The sequence below is a fragment of the Macaca nemestrina genome, chromosome 17 (genome assembly GCF_043159975.1).
Source record: "Macaca nemestrina isolate mMacNem1 chromosome 17, mMacNem.hap1, whole genome shotgun sequence".
Classification (NCBI taxonomy): Eukaryota; Metazoa; Chordata; class Mammalia; order Primates; family Cercopithecidae; genus Macaca; species Macaca nemestrina.
The window spans coordinates 54074357-54093602 of NC_092141.1; the positions used below are offsets into that span (position 1 = coordinate 54074357).

Below are 19246 nucleotides of genomic sequence, written 5' to 3' on the forward strand. Positions count from 1 at the left end.
ACTTTTTTACTGTTAATAGAAATATTTTCAAAATGTTATGTATTTCATTTATTTATTTATTGTTATTATTTCAATAATTTTGGGGGAACAGGGTGTTTGGTTACATGGATAAGTTCTTTAGGTGTGATTTCTGAGGTTTTGGTGCAGCCATCACTCGAGCAGTGTACACTGCACCTAATGTGTAGTCTTTTATCTCTTAACCCCCTCCCATCCTTCCCACTAAGTCCCCAGAGTCCATTGTGTCATTCTTATGTCTTTGCGTCCTCATGTCTTAGCTCCCACTAATAAGTGAAAAGATAAGGATGTTTGGTTTTCCATTCCTGAGTGAGTTCCGTTAGAATAATGGTAACATCCATATTTTTGATATTACAGGTTGAGTACCCCTCATCTGAAATGCTTGGACCAGAAGTATTTAGGATTTTGGAATATTTGCATATACATAATGAGGTATCTTAGGAATGGGACCCAACACTAAAACATAAAATTCATTTGTTTCATAAGCACCTTTTACACAGCTTTTATAGAATATTTGTAACAATTGTGTGCATGAACCAAATTTGTAAACATTGAACCATCAGAAAGCAAAGGTGTCACTATTCTGGTCAACCATGTGGACAATCTGTGGTTGTCTGGCATCACCATCATGCTTGCTCAGAAAAAAATATATCAAAGCTGAAGTGGGCTGGGAGGGTGTTTTGTTTCGTTTTGTTAGTTTTTTTTCTCTTGGGGACGCTGAATAAACTGTGTTATGCTCCCGCGTTTTGACTACAACCCATCATATGAGGTCAGGTGTGAATTTTTCCACTTCTGGGGCCATATCTGCACTCAAAAGTTTTGGATTTTGGGGCATTTCAAATTTGGGATTTCAGATTTGGGATGTTCAATCCGTATAAGAAATGCAGTAATAAAAGTACATGTATATACTTATACACATCTTTTTTGCAAATAGTAACAGGTGGGAGGTGGGGTTATTGAGTGAGAACATATGACCATTAAAAACATTTTAACTTTCACAAAAACCTTCCAAATGGATATTTAAAAAGCTCTTGATATATACTGCAAAACTGATTCCCAAGGATGTCTCATGCCAATTTATATTCCCCACCTGTAGTGGATGGAATGTTTACTTTCAACTTTAATTAGTGGCAGGCCCAGATGGCTCCTAAACTGGAGGGATTTTTTTAAATGCCTAATATATAAGCAATTTAAGAAAACAAAGTATATTCTCTACAGAAGGATTCCTGCCCCTTGCTTCCTTTGCTTAGGCATCATTTAGGGCCTCATGGGTGTAGAAACCTTAGCTCCAACTGCTGATCTCAATTCTGTGAAATCTCTGAAGCTTAAAATCCTACTTATCATGATAGTTTCATATTGTTTCTGACGCAAGGTGATATTCCTTTCTTGTTTTTTATCTAAACACACACACACACACACACACACACACACACACACACACATATACAAAATTTAAAATGTCATTTCTATGTGTAAGAGCAGAATGGGAAGGTTTTAGCATGAGATCCCTCTTCTATCTTGATCCTGAAATCCATTGTGAATCTTGATGGCTATATTTCCTGGCTTTAATACTGTGGACTTTTTCATAATCATATATTAATATGTATATGTATGCATTTGTTTATAAGAGCTCGAATAGCTTGAATGAGATGTGTGTGTATATATACACATTATATATGTCATACATTTTTATTCATAAAAGCTTGAATTTAGAGAACTCTCTACGCAGAACTGGTTTTTGACCTTTTAAAGAATGTGTAGACCCTTTGATTGCCCTAAAATTTGACCAAATTGTTGTTGGAATTACCCTCTCAAACCTCTGGGTGAAATGTACCCTTGCATTGTGAGTTTAAGGATGACTCAGCAGTCTGAGTGGGGTGAAAAGTGACTTAGAACAAGAGGTGGCTGTGCAGAGCGATGTGGCTTTTGGTGCTGAAGCTGTCGTGACAGCTCCTCTTACACTTAAAGCTTCCTGTATGCCCCCGTGTCTGTCAGATCTAAAGTGTATCTCCGCTTTCTAAAGGATCAAGCCCCAGTTGGCCTTCTGCTTGACAAATAATCTGTGTGAACCTGAGGATTTCAGCAAATGCCATTGACTCACTAAGATAAAAAAGAGTGAAAAGAGATCATCTGTCCCCTACCCCCAGCCTGTCTTTGACTTTATTCATTACTCCTTCAACTCAGAACATATTAAGAGTGTCCTCCTGCCAGGGTTCCTGCCAGCCAGTTATTCCCACAATCATTACTGTTGTTTAGCAGTGGGAGTAACAGGTTGACCCTTCCTGCTTTCCTTCCATGTGGTCCTGCCTCTCCTATATTAAAAAGTTTTTAGGATTCACCTGTAACTGCTAGTGCTTTTGAAGATTTTTGCCCTATTTTGTATTCTAGTTATCATTTCCATGAAGCCTGAAGGAAGGTAGTTAGAGGCCTGTGATTATGCTGCCAATTTAACAAGAAGTCAATATATTCTCTTTTTATTAAAGACCTCATTTGGCTTATCTGGCCAGACTTTTTCTTCTTATGTATTTTTAATGATAGAACTGCCTCTTTTGTTACATAACCATTTTGTCAATCTATATGTCAGTTAAACAGAAATTGCAGTTCTGAACATGTAGTTCAAAACTATTTTATTTCGAATAAAAACTACACAAAGGCATTATACTGATATAGAACACGTAAACATAAGGAGATCAATAGAAGCATCTCCAGGGATTCCAACACTAAATAAAAATGCCTATTCTGTTTTCAGACTGTTTCACTATAAATAATGATAGAACAGACAAAAGTTTCCTCACAGTTAGCAATAAACAACTAAAAGATAAGATGCTGATTAAGACATTTAGCCACAGTTTCCTGTGACAATTACATTCTAACTCAACATCAATAATAACATTAAATGATACATATTATGAAAAGCTCTCATCTACCATATTTTCAAATGTATCCAAGTTGAAAGAAGCTTTAGACAATAATAATTTAATACCTACCATAGGGAGAAAGTAAAATTAAATTAATTACTTTAAATAACAATAATGTGGCACCAGCAGTAGTCATGGCAGTGGCAGCAGCAGCAGCAACAACAATATCCATATAGGGAACATCTTACCCTACCAGAGGTTCTTTTGGGAATTTTATATGTACTATTTAATCTTTCAATCCTGCCACTTTGATATTATGAGATCCACTTTTTATATGCAAAAACAGACCTAGATGTTAAGTAATTTGGCCAGTGAAATTGGATGAACAATTGGGGTGCTCTGTGGAGCATGTCTAAGGAACATCAGAGATTCTGTGGAGCATTGTTTACATGTATTAAAACTGCTGCTTCCTTCCAGCCTGCCTCTATGATTTACACACTTCTCCACTGTTAGAGGTACTCTGGTGATGCTGGGATGACCATGTGTGCAATGATGTGAAAAGCATTCATGTTCCTTATACATGGGGGAGTCTTAGGTAGGGGTTTGTAAATACTCTGAAAATGGATGCAAAATGTGTGTAATCTCACATTTCTGGGAAGAGGGTTTTCATCAGATTCCAATGGAGTCCACAATCCAGGAAAGGTTTGGAATTGTCTTCTAGGCCTGGCGTGGTGGCTAACGCCTGTAATCCCAGCACTTTGGGAGGCCGAGGCAGATGGATCACTTGAGGTCAGGAGTTTGAGACCAGCCTGGCCAACATGGTGAAACCCTGTTTCTACTAAAAATACAAAAAATAGCCAGGCATGGTGGCAGGCACCTGTAATCCCAGTTACTCAGGAGGCTAAAGCAGGAGAATTGCTTGAACCCAGGAGGTGGAGTTTGCGGTGAGCCAGGATCACATCACTGCACTCCAGCCTGGGCGACAGAATTGTCTTCTAGATATTCCTTAGAGACTGGTTTTAAGCTGTAAGAGCCAAGAAACCTTACCCTTCAGCTTTCTGAGAAAATCCCATAGTATAACATCCTAGAGAACACTTATATTAAGAAGAAAGTAGAGGCAATTACCCAAGTAAAAATTTCAAATTGTAACTTGAAATAACCAGATAGTCAAGGCAAAGAAAGAAAACGAGGTGGGGGTTGTGGCTGAATTATCTACCTCATGGTAGTTTGTAATTTTCTGTTTTCCATGCAGAAAAAGCTGCTGCTTAAAGAGAAAGAAAATCAGTTGAATTTAATATGAATTATTAAACTTGAAAAGCTATGTCATATAAACCTATAAAAAGTACTGGCAAAATGTGCCAACATTAGCAATTATATTTCTAAATAAAAGGACAACATAGATTTGCTAGTTTTAAACATCAAAGCATAACCCTTGCAAGAGACAATACCTTTATAAGGAAAACTATAAAATACACATGGAAGAAACTGAAGAGGCTATAAACAAATGGAAGGACATCCCATGCTCACAGATCAGAATAATTATTATTATTATTATTATTTTTTTTTTTTGAGACGGAGTCTCGCTCTGCCGCCCAGGCTGGAGTGCAGTGGCCGGATCTCAGCTCACTGCAAGCTCCGCCTCCCGGGTTTACGCCATTCTCCGGCCTCAGCCTCCCGAGTAGCTGGGACTACAGGCACCCGCCACCACGCCCGGCTAGTTTTTTTTGTATTTTTAGTAGAGACGGGGTTTCACTGTGTTAGCCAGGATGGTCTCGATCTCCTGACCTCGTGATCCGCCCGTCTCGGCCTCCCAAAGTGCTGGGATTACAGGCTTGAGCCACCGCGCCCGGCCAGAATAATTATTAATAATACTGTTAAAACGACAATACTACCCAAAGCAATCTACACATTCAATGCAATCCCCATCAAAATACCAATGACATTCTTCATGGAAATAGAAAAAACTCTAAAATTTGGATGGAACCACAAGAGACCCTGAACAGCCAAAGCACTCCTGAGCAAAAAGAACAAAGCTGGAGACATCACACTACCAGACTTCAAAATATACTACAAAGCTACAGTAATCGAAACAGCATGGGACTGGCCTAAAAACAGACACACAGACCAATGAAACAGAATAGACAACCCAGAAATTAATCCACATATTTACAGCCAACTGATTTTTGATAAAGGTGCCAAAAGCACTGGGGAAAGGATAGTCTCTTCAATATATGGTACTGGAAAAACTGGATATCCATATGCAGATGAATGACATCTCACCCTATACAAAAATCAACTCAAAATGAAGCAAAGACCTAAATGTAAGATCTGAAACTATGAAACTACTAAGAGAAAAAATAGGGGAAACACTTCAAGACAATGGTCTGGGAAAAGATTTTATGAATGAGACCTCAAAAGCACAGGCAACAAAAGCAAAATAAACAAATGAGATTATATCAAACCAAAGACCTTCTGCACAGCAAAGGTAATAATCAAGAGTGAAAAGATAACCTATAGAATTGGAGACAATATTTGCAAACTACTCATCTGACAGGGAATTAATATCCAGAATACACAAGAAACTCAAACTACTATCAGAAAATCAACAGCAAAAAACCAATCAATCTGATTTAAAAAGTGAGCAAATGATCTGAATAGACATTTCCCAAAAGAAGACATATAAATGGCCAGCAAATAGACAAAAAATGCTCAACATCACTAATCAGCAGGGAAATGCAAATAAAATCCACAATGAGTTATCATTTCACCCTAGTTAAGATGACTATTATCGAAAACACACAAAGTAAATGCTGGAGAAGATGCACAGAAAAGGGAACCCTTGTACACCACTGGTGGGAATGTAAACTTGTACAGCCACTATGGAGAACTGTATAAAGGTTCCTCAAAAAACGAAAATAGAACTACAATATGAGTCAGCAATCCTACTACTGGGCATTTATTCAAAGAAAAGAAAGTCAGCATATCGAAGAGACATCCTGCCATGTATATTGCAGCACTATTCACAATAGCCAATATATGGAATCAATCTTAGTGTCCAACAACAGATGAATGGATAAGGAAAACACGGTGTGTGTGTGTGTGTGTGTGTGTGTGTGTGTGTGTGTGTCCCCGCATATGAATAAAAAAGTTGATCTCATAGAAGTGAAAAGTAAAACAGAGGGTACTAGAGACTGGAAGGACGGGGAGAACAGGGGATAGGGAGAGATTTGTTAAAGGATAAAAAATTACAGCTAGATAGAATGAATAAGTTCTAGTGCTCTATACTAGTGCAGGATGAGTATAGTTATCAATCATGTACTACATAGTTTGAAATAGCTAGAAGGAGGATATTTAATGTTCCCAACCCAAGGAAATGCTCAATGTTTGAGATGATAGATATGCTAGTTACTCTTATCGGACTATTATATATTATGTGTATCAAAATATCACTATGTACCCCATGCATACATACAATTATTACTTGTCAATTGAAAATAAAATTAAAATAAAATTTTAAAAACCTGATTGCATAATTAATTTATAACCAGCATGCAAATTACTGACTATCATTGGGGGAAAAAAAGTGCAGATGAAATTTTTAAATTTTCTTCGAAATAAGTTCTGCTGAATTTCAAATATTTTCTTTGGATAATCATTTTTGACAGATATTCAAGTTAATGTTAGCAAGGTAATGAAAATTAATGATGTTAATGTCCACTGGGCTATGTCTATGCAGGTGTTTCCCTACACTGTTGCCACCCCAACATAAAAATGTCTGATATATAAAATTCTGAACTTACACATAACACATTAGGAGTGATTATTTTCATTCCTCCTAAAACCCACAGAATTTCTTCACATAATTAGCCCTTATGAGTTTTTGACATATAATTTGATTTTTACAAACGTATTAGGTAATACAAATTTTTAAGTATATACTTATTGTGAAAATTGAGTAGACACTATGAGAGGCATAGTTTCCAATCCTCCATATCACAGTTGTGAAATCAGAGCTTATCCCAGAGGTCTTTGAATGTTACCCCATACCAAGCCAAGCCATCTAATACCCAGAACTGTACTGAAAACATCATTTTCATAGTTAATTAACATGGACGTTTACATCTTTCTTTCTCTGTCTCTCATTCTCTTTTCATCTATTTCCCAGCATGGGGAAGATTAAAAGTGGCAAACTAGAGGGATGGTGGAATGTTAGAAGCAAGCAGAAAGACAACTAGCAGGTAAGGTGACATTAGGAAAGAGACAGAAAAACAACCAAAATCTAACACACTAATCTACTAATATGCCATATATTAATGGGTACTTGTAATAATGTTTACTGAGCCATCCCAACTAAATTAACTTGCATTTGACATATACAAACGTATCACATTTTATTCTTTAAAGATGGCCACAATAATAACTTCTGACTATATGCTCTTCTATAAAGAGATCTTGTCACTTTCCCATACATGGGTGGAGTCTAAGTCCCATCACCTCAAATTTGCATTGATGAACAGAATATGGTGAAAGTGAGGCTGTGTGACTTCTGAGGCTGGGTCATAAAAATTGATACAGCTTTTGTCTTGCTCACTGAAATACCTATGCTAGAGCCTTGAGCCACCACACAAGAAGTTTAACTACCTTGAGGTCACCATGCTAGGGAGGCCAAATATAGGTAGGTGTTCCGGTTGATAGCCAAAGATGAGCTCCCATCTTAGATGTCCAGCCCAGTAGAGTCATCAGATGATTGCAACCCCAACAGACATTTGACTGCAACCACGGGAGAGTGCTCTAACATGAGCTGCCTAGCTGAGTGCAGTTAGTTAACCAACAGGACCATGAGAGACAATACTAAATTGCTGGTTGAAGCCATTAACTTTTGGGTTGATTTGTTCTGCAGCAATGGTAAATGGAACAGCTTATTTTTTAAAAAGTGCTATGTCTATAGTTCAACCACAATTCAAAACTTACTCCCGAGTATGTTTTTTGTGCTAGGAATGTGATAGGTAGGTGCTTCAAATAAATTATATTATTTAATAATCAAACAACTTTTTTTGAGTAATATCTTCATTTAGTGAAAAAGGAAACGTAAAATACTTTTAAAAGCTCTTTTCTGGCCAGGTGCGGTGGCTCATGGCTGTAATTCCAACACTTTGGGAGGCCGAGGCGGGTGGATTGCTTGAGTCCAGGAGTTCAAGACCAGGCCTGGGCAACATGGAGAGACCCTGTCTCTACTAAAAATAAAAAAATAGCCAGGCATGGTGGTGTGCACCTGTGGTCTCAGCTACCTGAGAGGCTGAGACACCTGAACCTGGGGGTGGGAGTGATGGGGGATGGGGGAGGAGGAGGTCGCAGTGAGCCGAGATTGAGCCACTGCACTCCAGCCTGGGTAGTAGAGCGAGACCGTGTCTTGAAAAAAAAACAACGCTTTATTGCATGCAACTACTTCCTGTGTTATGAATGCAATGTGTTATTGATTCTTTAAGGATAATAACTCCATTTTATTTCAAGAATATAATATAGCTATCTTCAGAATATTAGAATATTACATTATGTTTATTTAATTAAAGACTTTTTCTCTCTCTCTTCACAATCTCCCTGTTATGTAGTTCTTCTCACCCTTGGACCATTATTAGGTGATTGTTGGTTGTTGGTTCATATTTTAAACAAGGATCAACCATAGAGGTTCCCACTAAGAATGGTATTACACCTAGGGGGCATTTTTGGAAATTTGTGAGGCATTATCTATTGTCACAGGGTTTGGGGATATTTTTGGCATTTAGTGAAAGGGTACTAGGAATGCTGAACATCCTATCATTACAGGATGCACCCAACAGTCCTGTGCAACAAAGAATTGTTCTGTGTCCTGTATAATGTTTATTTTTTTATTATTATTATTTTTTGAGACGGAGTCTCGCTCTGCCGCCCAGGCTGAAGTGCAGTGGCCGGATCTCAGCTCACTGCAAGCTCCGCCTCCCGGGTTCACGCCATTCTCCTGCCTCAGCCTCCCGAGTAGCTGGGACTACAGGCGCCGCCACCTCACCCGGCTAGTTTTTTGTATTTTTTAGTAGAGACGGGGTTTCACCGTGTCAGCCAGGATGGTCTCGATCTCCTGACCTCGTGATTCGCCCGTCTCGGCCTCCCAAAGTGCTGGGATTACAGGCTTGAGCCACCGCGCCCGGCCCTGTATAATGTTTAAATGCCCTACTAGAGATTTATGGTGGTAAAACATCTGTTTTTAATTATTCAAATCTGGAACAAAATTCCATTTTTAGATAAACCCCAAATATTTTTGCATAGTTTTAATATACATTACATTTCCTAGGCTTGTACCTAGTATATAAATTGATGGAAGATTTTACTTTCTTCTCTTCAGAACTTTACCATTGGTCACCATTTTGGACAATCATTTGAACATTACTGATGACAATCTGCTCATGCTATTTAAAATGACAATACAGTGTTTCTGTATCAGTCTACATTCATGGTTGCCACATTTATGGTGATTCTCTGTTTAGGTGCAGGCATCTGATGACTACATTATATATCCTAGTATAGTTGTACTAAAGCATTTACATATTGAAATATATATCATTTTATTATAAATCACCTCCCTCTTATTTCTCCTCTATAGTACATTAGCATGCCATTGATTTTTATAAATTATAGGTATAGTTAGGTAAATTATAATTTTCATTGCAGGAAAATAAAGGGTATGTAAGAAATAGTTAGAAAAAGGGATTTGAAATTCATAAAGAGGCAAAAGTGTCTGGAGAGACACAAAGACACAGATAAAGAGGAAAATGTCCAATCATTTATGTTTTCCCCAAGGATCTCTCTGTCTGTTGGGATGATGGAAGTTACTTAGAGCATTGCCTTACTTCTCTTTCTAGCCCAATGCTGACTCTAGAGGTATCTAGTGACAGGTCATGTAGCTCCTTTAGAGAGGTATTCTCCTGGCCCTAGCATAGGAGGATATGCCTGAGCCAGCAGCTCTGAAGACTAGGGAACTGGTTCAGCTATTCCAAGACAGTTAATTAACTACCTTGCTGACTGCCCCAGAGTCTGTTTCCAGTATTCACAGTCTGTGATCCTGGGGTTTTTTCCACGGTTCTGCTTAACTCATTGAGCAGTTTTGTCTGTTATATTTGAGTTTTGGGGTCTTTTGCTCAGCTGGACTGTACGTTTAATCTTACTCTATCTGTGGTATATTATTATTTAACAACAAGTTCCTCAATGCTGATTCCACTCCTCCAGTTTCCAGTGCTGCTGCCGATTGATTTTTACATTTATTCTTCCATTTCAAAGAAACTTTGGGTGGAAGTAGATGTAAATGCATGTCTTAATTAGAGCTCCATTCTGAGTCTTTACATAAAGGAAATATTCTCCTCCTATGATCTTGGTAGATCAAGATTTTTATTGATTAGGTATCAATTTTGCTGTAGGCAAGCCACTATAATGCAATCCAACTGTCTGACTTCAGTTTTTTTGTTAAATAAATTATTTTTTAAAAGTGAAAAAATGCAGACAACTTACAATCCATATCAAGTAAGGCACGAACAGATTTAACAAGTTCCTTAGACTCAAGCGCCAGCGTTGCTGGGATGTTACGTCCATTCCTTCCCAGCGGTGTGAGGGAAGTCTGAGAAGCTAACACAGCTCTTCTTTCACTATAAAGGCAGTAAAATAAAGTTGAACTCACTACACAATAAATAACATCTATCTTTACTAAATCTGAAGTTGTATTAGTTATAGATTTGTACAAAAATATTTCTATTTCTGAGGAAATTATTTCACATAACTAAAATTGAAGTAATTCACATAAAACAATATTTCTGTCTTCAATTATTTACTACATAATAAGTAGAAATATTTTAAAATTAGGTTGACTTCATGTATGAGAAAGAAGTAATAGAAGGATGACCTGTCTCCTAAATCATTTGTTGGGCTGATTTTGTGAGTGCTTCTGTTTTGCTAATATGATATAATTTTATTTAGTTCCATATAAATTCAAAATAAACACATAAACATGACTTTATTAAAATACATTTATTATTACTTCTAGTAATATTAAATATAAATTCAATATATGTATTTGCTCCTGAAATTCTCTCTTAAACTATTCCATTTTTTGCCTCGAATCAAAAACAGCCTAGAGCATTTATATCACTTCTAAGAAATGCAAATGTCACCTAAAATGAATGCATTCTGATCTAATTAAAAATCAAATGTTTTCCTCAAAAAAAACACTAAAACTTACTTGAAAAAAAACAATTTTAAACTGATGATAAAATTGTCATTATTTATAGTCCATCTTCCTAAGCATAATGATATTAATTCACAAAGTGAAACAAAAGCATCAATTCTCAAATTCAAATACATAGCCTTTATTCTGTGTTGAATGACCAAGGCCAATATCCATGTAGAAGATATGCTATATTGAAATGACTGCACCAGATTTTACTAGTGTTTAATTTACTAAGACATCATGAAATGTTGCTTGATGTAGCTATTTAAAGTCGTCTTTTTTTCCATGAAGCAGTTTAAGGCAAGGGCAGGCTCTGGCTTTCACATAGCCTTTTTAACCTTAATTTTTAAAACAAAACTTTTGAATTATTAGTCAAGGTAAAACTAAGACCTTGGAAAGCTGAGGGTGGGTGACACACTTAACCCATATAAGAAATAAATATGATTACTGATTATTTTAAGATCCTTACTGAGAGTAAAAATCATGAAATTCACAGAGTTTTCTTGTATCATAAGCAGCATGGAGAGTAAGAAGACATGTCAGATCCCTTCATCATAAGAAGCAAAACATTACACTAAAATGAGTTTAGAAGTGAATTATAAATATTCTTCTAAATTAAAAAATGCTATGCGGACCAAAATATCTTCATTTATTAAGCTGCTGTTATCACAGTAAAGGGTAGAGTATTTATTTATTTTCTGAGGCAGGGTGTCACTATGTTATCCCGGCTGGAGTGCAGTGGTATGATCACAGCTCATTGCAGCCTCAATCTCCTGGAGCTCCTGGGCTCCAACAATCCTCCTATCTCAGCCTCCCAAGTAGCCAGGAATATAGGAATGTGCCATCACATCTGGCTATTTTTTTTTTGTAGAGATGGGGCCCCACTATGTACCACTATGTTGCTTGTCTCAAACTCCTGGGCTCAAGTGATCCTCCTGCCTCAGCCTCCCAAAATACTCGCATTACAGGCATGCGCCACCACACCTGACCTCATTGAGTCTACCTGTTTCTGCAAGCGTATGTTGCTAGAAGTAGAAGATGTATCTAGGACTAGTGGCAGCTATTATGAGATCAGAAAAAAATTACTTTGGGAATGCATAAACAAGAATCTTTCTTTTATAAATGTCTTTCATCATGTATCAAAATGACCATAAACTTGTGGTTTGAAATAAATAAATTTGATTGGTATGTTTGCAGCTTCTAGTAAGAAACTTTAAATCCAAAACGTATTATGAATAATGACACAATACAGGTATACTCTCCAAATATATTTCTTTTGTTTATATCTACTGAGAGATGAAAATGAAAGAAAATGATTGCATGAATATGTTTTCCAAAATTCTGTTTGCCAGAACAACTAGTCGGCTGTGTTGAGTCTAACCTTTAGTAGTGAACCTGTGACCAGTAACTTTTATTCATATGCAGGACAATTAAAGAATTTCAAGTTAATCTCATCTTTATAGAATTTTTGACAAAGACAGGATAGGTGGTTTCTACCACAATTTTAGATTACAAGGTTACAATGATTGACTAAATACCTCCAGGAATTTCTTTAATAGAGATGGGACCCAAAACAACATGTTCTTGCACCTATTTCCATATGATGGCATCCAATGGGAGTTATGCAGCATCTTAGGACTATTGAAGAGATTTTTACTATTTGAGTCACAATGACCAGATGAAGAATTTAATCACTACCCATATTCTGCAAAAAGCACTTAAATTTTCTTACCTTAAATTTGATAAAGGAGTAGAATTATCAGAAAATACTTCTTGAATTGCCTAGCAATAAACAAGATGGTGAAGGAGATATATAAGTTTGAAAGTTTTTAAAAAAGATCTTTTCTTGATTAATATTTACAACCTCCTCTGTCCACGGATTAAACTGATGTTTCTATTACATGGGGGTGGGGGAAACAATTGAACTAACATGCAATTTTACTCAGAAATATAACAGCTATAAAACATTTCTTTATAAGGTAAATAGCTATCAAATAATGTTTATACATTATCAGGATTTTTATTAAACTATTCATTAATATAGTATATATTTGGAATCACATTACCTTGTGTCAACTATTTCTCTAAACAATCTATAAAATGTGAGCCAATCTTTTCAACATCTATGCAGTTCTAAATCTGATCACAAGTCAGCATTGCTGCTCTGAGACTAGAGAATGTTTCACTAGGTACCAAATACAGTAACATTTATCTATATGCCAGTTGCCTATATATTTTTTAAAGATGAACGTAATAGAACAGAAAAACTTGCCTCTATAAAATGAAGAAGCTTTTCAGTAGATGCCTCAAAAGTTTTTCGAGCCATTTCTGATTTTCGTAATTGGCAGTCAAGTACCATGATTCTCTTTTTTAAATCCTGAACACTTTCCTGCAGAGATATCAAAAGGAACATTTACACATTTCTTCATTTTTATATTACTGATCCCTATTATTCAATATTACAAAATTATTTTTTTCTCTTACTGTACATATATTTTGATTTGGGGAACATGAAATTAACTGCATATTTAAAAGTTAATTTGCATGGAGATGCTGCAAGTTTTATGAGATAAGCTGTATATGAGTTCATTGATTCTTATAGTAAAATACATTTAAATTAGTTTATGGGTTTTTCTTTTTTTTTGCAATGTGTCTTACCAGATGCTGACAGAAACCTCTACCAATTTAACACAACTAAAAATGCTGGATACACACACACACACACACACACACACACGAAGTAAGACAAAGATAGCAAGGACGTAAAGGAATTCCATGGAGACATGCAACAGCAATGCCAAGTGAACCCACTGGGGTAAGACAGCACTGAAGCATAATTTGCTTAGAGGGTATATGCTGATCCCTGGTGGCCTACAGTTTGGGGTCTCAACAGTCACAAATGGAAAACAGAAGAACCTTAATGGGAACGAGGAAGTAGTAAACTTCACAGAGGTAAACAGTGTTTTGATGATGGCTCAGGTGACTTGAGTAAAAAAGTTTCTCCAGAATAATTCCTAACCAAAAGTCCCCACTCACGCAGGTTTGGGGCCAGAACTTACATTATCTGTGTGGCCTAAAAAGCCATATGCCGAAATTTTGGTTTAAATTGGTCCTAGGCTAGCAGAAGCAAACACAAAACTCTGGAGAGAGATTTCTAAAACTTGGAGCTCAAAGAATTCCCATTTATAATGCATTGATAGAACATGACCTCACAGACACAAGCAAAAATCACTAAACATATGAGAAAATAAGCTCTATGAATGAAAACTAACTGAAGGAAATAAAGTACAGTATCAGATCTATAAAGACAGCAGATATTTAAGTGAGCAGATACAGAATATAAAGCAATTATGTTTAATATGTTTTTAAAAATAAGAGGGAATTGAAAGTATAATACACAAGAAACTATTGAAATAGATCCAGATAACATAAAAAATAAATCTCAAAAATAAAAATGTAACATAACTACATTAGAAACTTTATTTATAGATTTGACATCCAATTAGATACAACTGTAAAGAGAATGGGTGAACTTGACCACAGAGGTAAAGAAACTTCTCATAATGGAACAGAAAGACAAAAATTGAAATATAAATGGGGAGAAAAGGTAAAGAGAAAACAGCCAGTAGAAGCTATAGCACACATCCAATCTGAATTACATAAGAACAAATACAAAGAATGAAAGAGAAATCACTCAGGATAATAGCTTAGTGATTTCCAGAAATGGCAGAAGACATTGCTCTTCGAATTGGGAAGCTCAATGAATCCCAAACAGTACACATTAAAGAAGTCAACACATGATTCATCATAGTCAAACTGCTGAACACTGAAGCCAAAGAGATCTTAAAATCATATAGAAGGAAACAGATTGCAAACAAATGACAGATTGACAGCTGACATCACAGACATGAAATAAAAACAGTGAAAGATATTAAATGCCAACTTAACATTCTAAATGTAGCAAAAATATATTTCAAGAACAAGAGTTGAATAAAGATGTTCTTCAGACAAATAAAATGCGGAGAGCTTTTATCATCAGATCCTTACTACATGAATTTCTAAAATACATACTCATGAAGAAAGCAACAAAGTGAGAAGGTCTGAGATGTAAGAACGTTTAACAGAAAATGTTAAACATGGAGCCTATTAAGCAAATGCTGACCACACAAAACAAATAATGTCTAATCTGTGGTCTTAAAAGAAAAGAAAGAACTAAAATACTGCTAAAAATGGAAATTAAGTCAGGAGGGATGATTGGATTTGTGTTCTAAAGTGCTTGTAATATTTAGAAGAAGAGAAAAAAGGTACTGATTAATTTTATAATTGAAGTTAAATTAGAATGTTAAAATTTCTAGGATAATCATTAAAAATTAGAAACAGAATGTGTAACTTCGAAAACAACAGAGAGGAATGAATGTAATGGGGCAAGGTGACATAGGAGAAATCTGAACCAATAAAAAAAATTAGAAAAGGCAGGAAATTACAAACTAGAGCACATGGGGAAAATAAAATGTACAAAATAAGAGGGCAGAAATCAGGCCAAGTGCATGAGCAAATAAAAAAGTGTAGATAGGAAGGTCTTTCCAATTAAAGGTCAAAAATTAGTAAGATGGGAAAAAAATCCAGCTACATGTTATTTACTATAGATACAATTAAAATGTATTGAAAAGTTGAAAGTAAATGTATGGTATTTAGACAAATACCAGCTAAAAGAAAGCTGGTGTTACTATTTATTATCAATCAAAAATAAGCATTAAGGGGTAGAGAGGATTACTAGATTGAAGAGTCATGACATTTTCATAAAAGAATTATAACACAATTCCAAGCTTATATGCACCTAAAAACATTACTTCAAAGTATATACAAAACAATTTTAAAAAGAGAAGCCAAAAGGGAGATTTTGCCACACTTTTATGAGTAAATGATGGCTGTAGCAGACAAATTAATATGAACAGAGAAGAACTGAACCCCACAATTAATGACCCTGATTTAGTGGATTATATAGAACAACAGCATCCAACAAGTTCAGAATTATTTTCAAGCTTTCTTTGAACATTTGTAAACAGACTTTTCAAGCTTTCTTTGAACATTTGTAAACAGACTCCAAGGTAAGCCATGAGGCAAATGTCAACAAATTTCGAACAGTTATTATTCTATAAACTAGATTATCTGGTCACAATGAAAGTAACCTTTCTGTGCCTCAGTGGTGTTCATAAATAAAGAAAATCATAAATATGTAAATTCTTCCCAATTTAATCTACATATTTAATACATTGTCAGTGAAAATTCCGATACGTTTTTTTCTTTTGATGGAATTGATAAGCTGAATCTAAAATAGATAATAAAAAATCAAAGGGTCATGTAACCAACACATTTCTGAAGAAAAAGAATTAGGCAGGATGATCAGATATCAAGACTTACTGTAAAAGATACAGTAAGCAACACCATGTGTTATTCACAGAGGAATATACATTGACCAACAAAAGAGAATAGAGAACCTCAGATTCATACACATATGAAATCTTGATATATGACTGAGATTATTTTGTAGATCACCTAGGAAAGAAGGGGCTTTTTAAACATGGTGATGACATAGTTATTCATTTTGAATAAACAAAGAATGAAATGGATCCTCACCTCATACACTGCCACAAAACCAATTACAGAAGGATCAAAATTTAAAACTTTTAGAGGCACATATAAAAGAATATCTTTATATCCTTGAAAATGGAAGGACTTCTAAAAAGACACATGAGGGTAAAGATTTTAAGTTAGTCTACACGAAAATTAAAAACTCCTGTCCATTTTACCATACAGTGAAAAGGCAAGCTAGAAATTTGGAAGAATATTTTCATAACATATAATTTAACAAAGGATTAGTAACCAGAAGAATCACTACACATCTATATGAAAAAGATAACTAATCCACGGGAAAAAGGGTCAAAAGATATGAAGAAGCATTTCACGAAGAAACACAAATGCCTAATAAAGAGATAAATATATGCTCAACTGGCTACCAGGGAGGAGGAAACCTTGGTTTATAACATTTATGGGTAGAAATAACCCCATTATGGCTGATTTCAAGCTACCAACCTGATATCACTGTACATGGAGTTGAGAAGAGATGCATGCAATCAGCTCTCATGAGCTAGTGTCAGTTGGTCCCAGCATATCACTGTCTCAAAGCCATTAGTAACCAGGGAGATTCAAATTAAACTATAATGACAACACGTATTATAACTACCAGATTGATAAAAGTAAAATAAAACAAAGCATTAGCAAGCATGTGGGGTAAACAATAATTCTTATTCATTACTGGTGGGAGTACAAATTAGTTCAAATACTTTGAAGCATAAGTAGGCATTACCTAGTAAAGCCAAACTTACAATTATTCAACTTAGCAATTCTATTCCTAGCAGGTAACTATTACACATGTGGAGCAGGATACATGTACTAAAATGTTCTTAGCACCATTTATAACAGAAGAGAACAGAAACAATTGCACTGTCCATCAAATGCAGAATGGATAATTACACTGTAGTATATCCACACAATAGAGTACAAAGAAACAATGAGAAGACATGAACTAGCTAAAAACTTCAAAGAGATGAAATGCAAAAACAAAATGTTGAGTGAAGAAAAGCAGGTCAGAATCATACATAGAGTATATTTCTACTTATATAAAGTTGATAAACAGGTAAAACTAAACAACATATTGTTAAGGAATATATACACAAGTACTAAAATTTTCAAGAAAATGGTTAACAATAAATCCAAGAAAGTGGTTCTCTCTGAGGGAAAGGGTGGGAGATGCAACTGGAAAGAAACACTGTGGGTCTTCAAAGGTACTAGTAATGTTTTATTTCTTACGTTGAAGGTGAATAAAAACTCCAAAAGGTAAATAAATAAATAAATAACATAAAGAAAAAGTTATAACGAAAAATAAAAGTATTGTTACAAAAAGAATCTGTTATCCTACAAATAGACACTTGAATCTTAATTCTGTAATATCTTGGTCAATGTCTCTTTAAGCAATCTCACGATTCAAAAAAAAAAAAAAAAAAAAAGGTTTCCTTCTTTTTTTCCACTGATACTGGGTTTAGAAAATGTTGAATGTTGAGATGCTCATATTAATAGCTCTTTAAAGAGACTTTTTAAAGACTGTTTTCAGAGACAGGTTACTGGCTTAGAGTCTTGTTAAGAGAAATGGCATGAGAACCCGATTATGATAAAAGAGAGAAAAACTGAATTAATTATATTACCAGGCAACTTAGGACAAAAATGTTTCTCAGTTAAGAGCTGGAAGAGATTACAAATAACCCAAGCTTAAAAAAAAAACAAAAAACAATGAATAATTTCATGTGAACTTTCTTGAAAGTTACATTATTTAAAATTAAAATATTAAACACTCTTGATTTTTCACTTCAAGAGTAACCATAATAAATAATACTTTTGATATTGTGATAAATCTCAAAGTATTTTCATACTCAGGCTAAAGCTACATAACATAATCACATATCTATTTTCAGAATGTAAATACTAGGTCACAAATAACAAATATGTAATATTCCTAAATATTGCTGCTTTGTCAACTAAATGTTTTCCTCTTGGCCTTGTGGTATTATCAAAGGGTGATGGGAACTTCAGCCTTCTTGTGGAATTGGTTTAAGTGAACAGATGTGAGAAATAGTCTACTGACTTTTAACAGATTTCAAATTTTCTTTGGTAGTTTGCATTTCTAACACCAGTTTCATTTTCATGTGGTATATTTAAAGTATTTAACCTTTTAATGTTTAAATAAATAGTCATAAATTATTCAGATTTGCTTTATGTTCTCTTAGAAACTGATTGGATTCAAGATATAAATAACCAGTTATGTTTATAAGTGAACAAATGTATGAATATTTATTTCAATTTATTCGATTTTCTACCTTAATTCAGTAAAGTAAAAATATATATGACTATTATAGTTTTTTGAAGCCTCTTCACTGAATATAGTATGTATTACGTAAAAAAAATTGCATAAAAAACTTTGCACTGTCCAGGCGTGGTGGCTCATGCCTGTAATCCCAGCACTTTGGAAGGCCGAGGTGGGTGGATCACCTGAGGTCAGGAGGGCAGACCA

At 35.2% G+C, this 19246-nt stretch overlaps 1 protein-coding gene across 9 annotated transcripts in view; it reads right to left on the minus strand.

Annotated features, from left to right (window-relative positions):
- Positions 1-19246, minus strand: part of LOC105476766 (syntaxin binding protein 4) — a 197755-nt gene that overhangs the window by 72387 nt on the left and 106122 nt on the right. For 8 of the 9 annotated variants that reach the window (XR_984222.2, XR_984221.2, XR_984220.2 and 5 more), the window contains 3 exons: positions 13394-13510; positions 12854-12903; positions 10410-10543 (listed from right to left, as the gene is read on the minus strand). Coding sequence is in view for 6 of the 9 variants with exons in the window: in XM_011732940.2 (XP_011731242.2) it covers positions 10410-10543; positions 12854-12903; positions 13394-13510 (301 nt within the window). In the remaining 3 variants the exon portion in view is untranslated. Of the gene's footprint in view, positions 1-10409; positions 10544-12853; positions 12904-13393; positions 13511-17239; positions 17338-19246 lie in introns of those variants that run through there. The other variant, XM_071082934.1, reaches the window with a different exon arrangement.